Source organism: Mytilus edulis, chromosome 8, assembly GCF_963676685.1.
Source record: "Mytilus edulis chromosome 8, xbMytEdul2.2, whole genome shotgun sequence".
Classification (NCBI taxonomy): Eukaryota; Metazoa; Mollusca; class Bivalvia; order Mytilida; family Mytilidae; genus Mytilus; species Mytilus edulis.
This window is the reverse complement of record NC_092351.1, coordinates 71909979-71922678: the sequence shown is the minus strand read 5'-3', so window position 1 is coordinate 71922678 and position 12700 is coordinate 71909979. Positions and strand designations below refer to the sequence as shown.

Below are 12700 nucleotides of genomic sequence, written 5' to 3'. Positions count from 1 at the left end.
ATGTATTTATTGAATCTTTTCTGGTTCTTAAACAAATAATTTGATCTTTTCCTGCGTACTCTAATAAATACAATTGTTACAGATTTGTCTCAGCGGTATCAAACACGCCCAAACAGGTAACAAAAGAGTTCAGTTTTTATACTCATTGAGAAGGTCCCCAATCATATTGTATATTTCTTCCGACCAACACGAGCGCCAGCAGTAGTATCGACTTTCCTAACACGTCTAATAGTTCGATAACAATTTATCAAGTTATAGTGCTATTAAATCTCGCTTAGTTCAATATTAAATCAAAATCACATCAGGAATATCAGTTTCGGTTAGCTGGAATACAAGCTATAGGTTTACGTACCAGTAGACTGTACTTTTGAACGATTCTACTCAACTCTTTTTCTTCTAATTTAAAGTGTATACGGTATATGCTATATATATATATATATATCATTGTGTACGTCTCAATGTTAAATGAGCTATCTTTTAACTCCAGACAAAGTCTTGCTTCCCCGAATTTTCGTATCTAATTTATTGTGAAACGACATTCATTTGTTCTCTATTTTGTTATTTGATTAGTGATTGAATATGGTGGAACAAAATTCGTCTAAACATCATTCCATCAAAAGTATTTATTGCGTTTGATTAATTAAAGAAAGTAGTTTCCAATAACACATGACAGTATATTTCTTTTGGCATACGTTAATTATTTCATACCCATATTACATTTCAGATTGTAAAAGAACATTTAAAACGTGTTGATCAAAATAGTTTCATAGTGAAAATGTTTTTATTACAACCAAGAAGTAAAGGTCATTTACGGCTATCGAGCAAGTCACCGTTTAGTTCTCCTTTCATAGATCCACGATATCTTTCTCACCCAGAGGACATTGAAGACTTTGTTAGAGGTATGAATATTGATATAACAACTATACTGTAACAACTAGAAAGAAAAAAGTAAAATAACAATACTGAGCTTTAAGAAAAAATCAAAACGGAAACTCCCTCATCAAATGGCAAATCGCACACATCAAACTAATGGATAACAACTGTCATTTTCCTGACTTTGTACAGGTATCTTCTTATGTAGAAAATGGAAGATTAATTCTTGTTTTATAGTTAATTCAACCTCTCACTTGTATGACAGACGTATAAGATTTCTTTATATTGACTACGATGTGTGAACAAAACAAACCAACAAAAAATGTCAAAAGTAGCGGTACAGCAGTCAACACTTATTATAATCTTAATCACTATAAAAACAAACAAATCAACAAAGAAACACACAAACAGGCAAACATACACAGCACATCAGCAAAAACGAAAATCCAGATTTTAAAAAATCATCATAGCACAACAACACAGTGACGGGGTGTACAAGTACTGAGCCTCGTCAAATGGACTTTACCGCAAATAGACTTAACAGTAGAACGGGCAGTATTGTTCGACATGTACTTGTTGAAAGTACCAGTATTGCAATAATTGACATTATCTTTCTTAAAATTGTTTTTATAATTAAGTTGTTGATTAATTAATTATTTCTTTTTTGGAAGCAGTCCAGCTTCCTTTTTAGTTTTTTACTTTTCAATAGTTAAAAATGTGTAAGCTAATATCTTATTACATTTTTACAAAATTCTGTAATAACGATTAAATTATCACAAATACTGTTTTATTTAAGAATATATTTTGTTACATTGTAGTTCGTTTCTGTGTATGTTACATTTCGGTGTTGTATTTCTGTTGTGTCGTAGTTCTCTTATATTTGATACGTTTCCCTTAGTTTTAGTTTGTAACCCGGATTTGTTTTTTTCTCTATCGATTTATGAATTTTGAACAGCGGTATACTACTGTTGCCTTCATTTAACAAAAGTACAAAATAAACTTAATATCAATGGAAAATATATATAAAGTATATACCATGTATACCTCGTTACGGTATTGAAATACGTTTAAATATAATTTCAGGCATTCGGTTAATGCGTTCGTTGGAACAAACTAAAGCATGGAAATCTATTGGGGCTACTTTGGTGAGACAAGATGTACCTGGACATTGTAGTGAAGAAATTTTTGATTCGGATAATTACTGGAGGTGTATTGGACGTCATTTCCTAACGACGGCAACTCATTTTATAGGTACATGTAGAATGGGATCAGTTAATGACCCTTCGGTTGTAGTCGATTCAAAATTAAGGTAAAGTGATGCTTAATGTGAGATTTATTTACACAACATAGTTTGCTATTATACATCTAAATATCTGTATTACTATATTACTATTTATAACACATTGTTATTGTTAGCAACGTATTAAGGTAACTGAGATGTCAACGCCACTGTTTGGACTTTTTAACTTTTAGATTTGAAATTATATCTTTGAGATATTCCGAAGGTTTGTGTCTATCATATTTGTGTACATTGATGCTTTGTACTTTTCTGTAGATTGCTTGATCTTAAAACAAAACTTCAAACACTGAATGAAAATAACCTCATGTTAAGATAGTGTTATGCGTATGAATATATGAGATAATACTAAAAAGATTGTGTTTAAAGGGGGCATATACAAAGATGTTAAGGTATACTGTCTATTAAACTGTCTATTAAAGACATTGCACATAAACATTTTATGACATTTTTTTTGTGTTAAGTGGTCCTTTTTTGTCAAAGATGACAATCTAATAAAACTCGATCTCACACTACATCATACACAGCATTCATGTCCTTTGATGGTTATATTATATTACCCCAGTTTTGGTGGGTTCGTGTTGCTTAGTCTTTAGTTTTCTTTGTTTTGTTTTTTGTACTATTATCTGGCTGTTTGTCTGTTTATTTTTAGCCAAGGCGTTGTCTGTTGATTTTCGATCTATGAGTTTGACTGTCACTCTGGTATCTTTCGCCCCTCTTTTAAATCATTCCTTACATATATCAGTATATGTTACACTTTTTTGAACGGATTAGAGATTCAATTCTTTTGAAATTTCAAGAGCATAACAACTGTTCATATATTACTTTCTGTTTCACATTCTGCATTCATTGGAAATTCAGTTATGCACATTTCGTTGATTTAAAATATACGAAATATACAATATTCGTGTATTTTACTGCATAAGTTATGTCATAAATGCATTTGTGAATATTTGAATTTTGATGTAAAGGTTTTTTGGTTGGCTGAACGTTTTCTGTCCAGCAAGTGACATTCATAACATGTGATCGTGACGTCATAAACGTTTTTTTTTTATTAATTATTCCTTAAAAATGGAGTGTCGGATAACATTATCAGATTTGACTGGAGTCTCGGATAACATTTTCAGGACTGACAGTAATATACTTTTGTTTGTCTATTCGAAATAACCTTTAAACAAATTTAAACACGTTCAATGCACCACAGTTTCGATTTTCTTTTTCATAGACAGAATAAATATTAAACGCATTACTTAATTTTACAAATCAACATACTTTTGTCTTACAGGGTTATTGGTATCAAGAACCTGAGAGTGGCAGATGCCTCTGTTATGAGATATATTCCTTCATGTCATACAAACGCACCAGTCATGATGATTGGGGAGAAAGCTGTACATATGATCAGACTTGACAGAACTCACAGATATAACATCTAAACATGTATTGACTCAATAATCAATTTAATTGATTGAGTTGTTTAAATAAGTTAATCTCTTGATAAAATATGTTGTACGGAAAAAAGAATAAAGCAATTTGAATTGATGGTGTTATTTTTTAACTTTAAATTTTTCAAGGTGGTCTTCAATTGGTGACATGATAGGCTATACATTTGTTATATCCCATATATAAGGTGCTCATGTAAAGTAGATTTGTAATATTTTGATTTTGTCATTTGAAAGCAAGGGAATCGCCAACGTACCTTTTTATGTTCTGCTGTTCTTGAAAACAGTTAACTTCTTTCTATAACTTAAACATAGTTTGGTGTTACAGAGTTTACAGCACCAGATGCGCATTTCGATCATTTAATAGCATCCCATGATCCACCAGACCGACAAAAGAGAAATCTCAATTCAATATTTTGAGCCAAAAAGCACCTCAATTCTTCACATAAAAAGAATCGAAACCATGCACGATGGAAATATATCCATTAATATCAATGGTTTCTCAAATATTTTAAAATTGAAATTTGAAAAATAAATGTATTTGAAATTCTAGTACCGACGGACTTAAATGTCAAATTGTGCGTCATCGTATGCTGAAATTTGTACATATTCGAAATTCAAACATCAACGGTGCCAATTATATTCCCAAAAGAGTTCGATCATTTTAATTTTTTTAAGACTTTGTTCTTGAAATAGCATACCTGTACAAAAGTATATGATGATTATATTGCCAACAATAAACTACTTTTTATTGTTTGATATCTATTTTCGTCCTGCCTTTTACTAATATTATGTTTTTACTGTAAGTTGACTATTTCAAGACTTTGTATACTAGTTTACATTTGTTTTGTAAGAGGTACACTGATTAACATTTTGTATACAAATAACCAAGCAAATGTTTTATGTGATGTAATTGCAAATGGGATACCTGACTCGATTAATTAAACAATTAAGGGGCAAAAACCCTATTAAAAGCCCCAAAACTGTTTGGACCAAATCAACCAGGGCCTTATTTCACTTTCAAAGAGCCATTTTTCACAACTCTAATATATATTGTTATAAAAGATGCTCTCACAAGATAAGTCAACATTTACATCATTTTCTTGAACACATAGATTTTGTAACCGAATCAATCAAAATCAAAATGATCTAGTAATGACATCTCAACTGACAGCATGATAAATGACTTTCGCGCCATCGATTTAGGTTTTCTAAATGAAGAAACCCATAGCGTCAAAATTGCCTTGGCCACGATTTCTTGGTCAAATGACATGGCTCTTTATGCAAAACCTTCTAGTGTAGGTAAACATGTTCTAGTGTAGGTACAATCATCAGGTGTAGGTCAATTTCTTCAATTTCTTCCAGTGAAGGTAAATATTTCCTAGTGTAGGAACATTTCGTCTAGTGTAGTGTAATATTTTCTAGTGTAGGTAAATTTCTTCTAATGTTGGTAAATTTCGTCTAGAGTAGGTAAATATATGCTGGTGTAGGTACAATTCCTTAAGTGAAGGTAAATATCTTCTAGTGTAGGTAAATTTCAGTACCACAATATCTACTCGACACGTAGGGATTAATATACTGTCTTGAATTTAAAAAAAGTGTTTGTACAATATTTACAACACAACAAGCTCTAAATTCTTACTGTATGTATAAAAACATAATAATACGAAAATGCAAATTATCCGAGAGACACTGCATATAATACTATGTACTGAGCAACCCTTACCTCCAATTTGAGGTGATCGGAAGAACAGACAAATCCTTCTCCGCTAGTAGTAGCATTCACCAATGGTCATGGTGAGAAGTAATTCAACCATTTTATTTTAAGGAATTTTATTTATTATATCGTAATTTTATTGTAAAAGTGTGCATAGATAACGTCATAATTGTTAAAATTGACTGCCACAATGTTTAACGGGTTCAAAGATTGTTGTGTTTAAATAAAAAAATATGTAGGTCAAACTTTACTTTTTAAAACTTTTTTACGGACATTAATATCGCATTAACACTTATTATTATTTTCTGTTGTTTTCCTCTTATAGTTGTTATGTTCCCTCAGTTTGACTTTGAAACCCGGATTTCTTTTCTCTCAATCTATTTGTGACTTTCGAACAGCGGTATACTACTGTTGCCTTTATTTATCAATGTCAGGTATGTTGGTTATTGTGATGAAGACGATTATAATACAGCACGATAAGGACCTCGTTTACATGCTTTAAATTGATAAAATAGTTAATTTGATGTCGCGACCAGCAGAGCTGAAAGGTGACTTTGTAATTGTATAGATATAATAATTGGAAACACATAGTTGTGGCATCAAAAATGATAAAAAAAAAATCAGTTTAATTTATTACTTTTTGTTATTTCTTTTTTTATTCTATTGTTAAAGTAACCTTAAAGTTGAAATTGATCACGTATTAATATTACAACTTCCACTTATTTATTTAAGGGAATTAAATACAGTTACATGGGAGGTAATGACGTTGCTAACCGTACGTAAAACGTTATGTTTGCCACGTCAAACTGATTTAACTTGAAAATGAGTTCCTCGACCCCTCTTTTTCAAAATGGCATTCGGTTTGATTGCGTATGAAGATTATTTGTACCAATTTTCATGTAAATCTCCATAATGCAATTGGTTTTATATTTGATACATATACAGCAAAAAATGACTTTGTTTTCGACATTCATGACCATGGATTAATTTGAGTTATTTTTAAACGAAAAGTTTAGTAAATTTATAAGAAACTTAATTAAAACAGAAATCACAAATAAAAAAACAGCTTTTTTTTTATCTTTTAAAACAAAAAAGTTATACATTTCTGTCGGAAGAAAAAAACGTCCACAAATCCGAATCTTGAGCAAATATCTGAAACTTCGACCTCATTTTACTCAAAAAGTAGCACATGCAGGTATATTTTTATTACATATTTGATTTAATCAGGTAAAATATAGCCTATTTTCAAATTTTCTTCTTAATTTCATTTTGGGATCAAAACTGTATCGTATGCCCTTCAATTGGTATGTTAGTGTAAACAATAGTTTTATTTTCATTATACAATTATAACATATATACACATTGACACAAAAGGATTCAATAACAAGCAACAATTGTTTACATGTATATCAATCAGTCTTGATACCTTAGATACAACATAAAAAAAATACATGCTCAGTTTTTTGCGGAACAGTAGATTGCCTCGCATTTTGATTTTTCTTAACAATTAAAAATAAACAAAAATGGGTTGTGTCCTTTAGAAAATAAAACATTTGGAGATTGTAAAGGGTACACATATAAATATAAAAAAAAATCACAACTCACACTAACAGATAAAACAACCGTAATGTGCATGCAACCCTACAAACGACATACAAATGTATTTGATTATAAGTTATATGACAGTTTTGCATTATTAATTTAAAAAGCTTATGTCCTTTATTTTAGAGATACATTGACAGAGCTGTATATCATTTGAGTTTAAGACAGTTACTGGTGCTAGTATTCAAACTAATAAATGAAGGAAATAATACTTTGATATTTTTGATGACAATTGTACAGTTAAACCCTTCTTGACAACAACACTCGATTATTATCAACTGAATTAGAGGTTGTAACACACTGTGTTATGTATTCTAATCGTGGTTTGTATTGACTTTATTATTCTATATTTTAACAATGCATAATATATATAGAAAAATATCACATAGCTTTTCAATATCACAACAGCATTAACACGAGACATCAATATATCACTCACTGAAAATAGTAAAACCGTCAAGGTTTATCTGTATGCCTTTACAGTAACACATGATAAAGCCTGCTAAGCCAAGTAGTCCATCCTTGATAGCTAAACTTGCTAAACCTTCTAAATCTTCAAACATCATATTCCAATTCCACACTCGTTTTGCGTATACCATATACCCGTAGCACTGTAAACTTAGTGTACTGGTTACTACATCACTAGCTATACCTCCGGAAATACCCCCAATAAAGATTCCCGCAGGACCTATCAGGGAATCACCCATTATACTAAAACATAATGCTCCTGTATTATGTGTTGAACGTTTAAATGCTTCAGCTGCCAAATGATTCTGGCCTTGACAGATATATAACAGCGATTTAGCATGACCCACAATCGGAAATCCGTCCATCCAACTCGTTTGGAATTTAGCAGGATTAAAACTGAAAAGTAAAATAAAAACGTTCTAATTTGTATTTTAAAAATGTCAAAACACTCTAGAAATATTTCAAATCATTGTTATCTGAATGAGATTATAATACTACTGCATATATTCAACGTACACAACTACGATTGAATTATAGGTTTTATAACGAGTGAGAAAAGGATATCGCTTGAAGTAAACTATAGTTATTTAATTTCAATATAATAATAAACGAGCCTTCGTCGAGTTTTTTTTTTTTATTACTATCTAAATCAAATAACGATAGTTAATATCAAGCAATATCCAACTTTTACAAGTTGTTTGACCTATTTCACTTATGGTCAACCCTTTTAACTTGTTAAATGATGTACTGTTTGTTTTTATTTGCCTAAGACACGGATTGTTTGAATAAGTTACTCTAAAAAAAAATCAAATTTTAGAAAATGACCAATAACATGAAATAAGGTTACAAGGAATCTGAGGTATATGTTGAAAACTGGAAAATCTATCTTTTTATGAATGAAGCCCCATTAAACATTAAATTTAAAGTTTATAAAAAATTTGAAGGGGTATTACATCAATATAGTTAAACTTTTCACCAAAGTTTCAGGAGATGATGAAACCAGATTTTCGGTATTGTAGGACGTGTTGCCGACAGACGAATAGTCAGAGAAGTATACCAAAATGCTTCCCGTCGTAAAAAAACAGAATTTATAAGAAAGATAAAACTAAAATTTTCAATCAATTTACTAATATATTTTTTTTAAATTTGTCTGAATTTTGATTGAGAGTTAAACTGTTAAACTTGGGTAAAGTAATAATTGTAAAAAAAAGAATTGTTCAATTATTTTTGTGAATTAATACCCTGGCCCCTATACTTAACGTCCCTCCCCCATTGTTACTTTTTTGTTGATGAAGCATTATTTATCCCTTGTTCACTACTTTCTCCAACTGTTTCCCGCCCCTGTAATTTAAGGGGTAAACATGGGATGATTACTATTCTCCTCTTTATCTTTTTCTTCACAATTGTGTCTACCACTTCGTATTTTCAATCGTAATTGTTATATGTAGAATACACTATCTCCCTGAGGGTGTACATTTGGGGAAAACATAAAAACTTACCATGTATGCATCATAAAACATACCGAAAATTTATAAAGCAAAATGCCAAATTATAAAGGAATAAAATAAGCACAACAGATTCGAAAAGAAATCTTTAGTTTCAAAGACATTGCCATCAGCAGTCAATACGTACAAGGTATGTCTGACCATAATTTATTAGTTACCATTATTGCAATTAACATTTATGTGGACTATTGAATATAAATGAAAAAAATATATAAAAAAGATAGAAAGGAATACATAAACAATACGCACCTTCTTCAGCAATTAACAATTGGTATAGCATTTTGTGTTACTTTACACCACCTTCCATTGACCGGATTGATACATAATATAACTAGTCAAATCGATTGTGAAGGAATATTTAGAAAAACAATGTAAAAGTCATTCAATAAATATTGATACGATTTTCAGAACTGAAGAGAAAACCTATACAATTCAATATTTTTGAAAAAATGCGAGTATCATATAAAAAATTAAATGATACGCTTTACAGAACTGGAGACTTTTGCGACTGATATTTGAAACATTTCTAACAAAATCATCAGCGTAATTGAATTATTATTCAATAATATTCATGATATTAACAGTTTAAAAGTAACCGAAACAAAACGTTTACCTCTGCCATAACTTCGAAATGTACCATTTTATCGATTTAAACGGGTCATGCTGCACAAGTCTACAAAATATAGCTGGACACGTTTATCATGCTTATGGAAATTAACAATTAATTCATTTGGACCTATTTCTCATGTTTCTGTTTTATCTATTAATAAATAGTTCGCATTATTTATTTAAACTTTAGTTGAAGCACATTTTGTTTATAAATTTAAGGATAAAAAAAAGCCTAAATATAAATACCTTGATGGAGATTAAATGATTAAATATAAATATCACAGATGGAGTAATCTTAATTAGTCAATTGTCAATATTTGATAGAAGACATTTGCATTTTAGAACGCTTTGCTGTTAAATAACAATAGTGAACAAGTTTATATGTTTCACATAAAGACATTGAAAACGATGATGAATAGTTTAAACTTTAAACAGCAGAAAAAAATCATTTAACCAAGATTCAAATAAGTCATTATTAAAGATATTGTGAAACTTATTTTACAGGACCTATGTTTTATTATATTTTTGCCTATCACTAAATTAATTATGTCCGCAGTGAAAGAGGGTCTTCAGAAATACTGTGAAACTGTTTACTCGCGTAGTTGTAATAACCATATATGGATTCTTATCCAAACTTTTGATTTTTCAATTCTGTATACCATAATTCCCAATCTGTAATTGAAAATTCGCCTAAATGAAATGTTACTTTGGGATACCATACGACATATTTTGTTGGCAAAAAGGTAAGACTTGCTACAAAGAGGATCAATTGATCAGTATGCTGGAGTTTTTAAGGTAATACATATTTGTTGAATTTTGACGAAGATTTTTTCAACAAATTTGTCGGCATTCCTGTGGCAACGAAATACGCGCATCTCCTTGCCGAACTCTCTTATTTGCATATGAATAGACCCCCTAAAAATGGAATAAACAATAGACACGGATTTTGCCGCCTCATTTTGTGACTTATACCTCGAATTTGACGTACACGGTCAGTTTAGTACCAGAATCTATGACAAACCAGACGACTTTAATTTTGAAAATATAAATTTCCCCCACATCAGTAGCAATATACCAACTTCACCTGCATATTGGAAGTACATTTCTTAAATTATTAGATGTTCAAGAGCATGAAAAGCTATGCAGATCATGTAAAACGTCACCAATGTCGGAGCAGAAAGTTGATGAACCATGGTTATGTCAAAGAACGTCTCGTTCCTTTTCTCAAAACAGTTCGTTTGGTATCAAGATCTTGTTGATAAATATGTTGTAGATAGATATGTCGTATCAACTTCACAAATAATACACGATGGTCTTGAAGTTTTGATTCTGTGTATTACCAATGTTATTTCAACTGACCGGGCGGAGCTTACGTTTTAATTTGCATTAGGACAGTCTATTTGAAGATGTGTGTGATAAGGATGATTGCCGTTATAATTTTTACTGATTTTTAATCACCTATCAGTGTCATCAAAGGAATTTACAAAAGAATGACTGGACACTTCATTAATGAGTTTATCCTACAACACTTATATATAGATGGACTGGTTTATTATGAGCGAATCGGTAAAACTCCGCCCAGTCAAGTGAAATAAATGGAGTAATACCGATGTTGTTCATCATTGAAATAACGTGTTATGGTTTTCTTTTATTTGTCTTAATGAATGTTACATTTACTGTTTAGTCTGTTGTTGGTGTTATCTATTTCACGTGTTACTGTTCTTATACATCCCGTTATAGTGTTATTGTTCTATGATTATTTTTTGTATTGTTATATTCAGAGTTGGGTCAGATTACTTTCAATGTAATCGATTAAATTACAATTACTTTGTCATTTATACGATTAAATTAAATTAATGATCACATCATTTCTGAAAGTATCTGATTAAATAAATGATTAAATTGGCAAAGTAATCATGATTACATCTGATTACAATGAATTTACAAAACAAAACCAAACATTTTGAATAATGTGAATGAATAAACGTTTAATAGAAAAATAAGATTTTTGGGAAAATATTTTTGTATATATGCTACTTGTTGTTCGGTGTGAGCTAAGGCTCCGTGTTGAAGGCCGTACTTTAACCTATAATGGTTTACTTTTTAAATTGTTATTTGTATGGAGAGTTGTCTCATTGGCACTCACACCACATCTTCCTATATCTATAACTTCAAACTTTATCTATTGAATACTAGTAAACCACAAAAATTCACAACATATATTCATGAACATTGTGGGACTGGTTATTACTCATTAAACTTTATCATCATTGATTTCTGAATTATTTTAACTTCCATTGAAAAAGGTCGATAAAGAGATTGGTGTTGATCATCTGACATGAAATTAATATTTATTTTAAGGTTCAGTTTCTGGAAGTTAAAATAGAGATGAAATAAAGTTATAATTTACTAATTAAACACTAAGTAAAATTTTAATAGAACTGTTTAAACAAATTGTAAACAAAATATGAATACTTCAAATCATATCATTTTACATATTTTATCCGTATACATACCAAAACTTGATTATTTTAATCAACATATTTGTCCAACTTTTAATTTAGTTTGTACTAATTAGGTAATTTTTCACATGTCTAATTAATCTTTTATCGTATATATTGCCCTACAGCTATAATCAATAGGTGATTGCAATAAAAACAAACCTTAATTTGTCTCCTACCTGCCAATTCAAAGTTGTCAGATATCACAATTTAAACAAAAGATTAAAATTCAAGGGTTAAAGAAAATAATTACTTGAATATAAAAGAGGGACGAAAGATACCAAAGGGACAGTCAAACTCATAAATCTAAAATAAACTGACAACGCCATGGTTAAAAATGAAAAAGACAAACAGACAAACAATAGTACACATGACACAACAGTTATCATCAAATACATCTATTTTCATCTATAAATTTTAATTATCTGTACAGATATCTCTTTTACTAATGATGACTTTTTAATGCTGTAACAGTTTATTTTTTACTGGAGTGTTCAAATCAAAACATGCTTAAAGTGAACAAAACTATTTTAACATGTTAAATATTTACCAAATATGAATAACAAAAAGGTTCATTTATTCACCATACATTAGATTGTGTTCATTGTAATCAGAATGTAATTAAAATGTAATCAGGATTACAGGGTATTTTGAAAAGTAATTGACTTTAAAGAAACTATTTGTCTTCA

The 12700-nt window shown here is 30.2% G+C and overlaps 1 protein-coding gene across 1 annotated transcript; it reads left to right on the top strand.

The window, feature by feature from the left end:
- The first annotated feature begins 730 nt into the window (after positions 1-730).
- Positions 731-3690, top strand: LOC139486216 (glucose dehydrogenase [FAD, quinone]-like). The gene is made up of 3 exons (XM_071271010.1): positions 731-899; positions 1957-2182; positions 3456-3690. Exons 1-3 carry the CDS (start codon positions 776-778, stop codon positions 3601-3603), a joined length of 498 nt encoding a protein of 165 aa, XP_071127111.1. The 5' UTR covers positions 731-775; the 3' UTR covers positions 3604-3690.
- The last annotated feature ends 9010 nt before the right edge of the window (positions 3691-12700 follow it).

Coding starts and splice junctions, on each gene's coding strand:
- LOC139486216 (XM_071271010.1), top strand. CDS start 776: ATGTTTTTATTACAACCAAGAAGTAAAGGTCATTTACGGCTATCGAGC. Junction 900..1,956: donor CATTGAAGACTTTGTTAGAG/GTATGAATATTG, acceptor ATATAATTTCAG/GCATTCGGTTAATGCGTTCG. Junction 2,183..3,455: donor GTAGTCGATTCAAAATTAAG/GTAAAGTGATGC, acceptor TTTGTCTTACAG/GGTTATTGGTATCAAGAACC.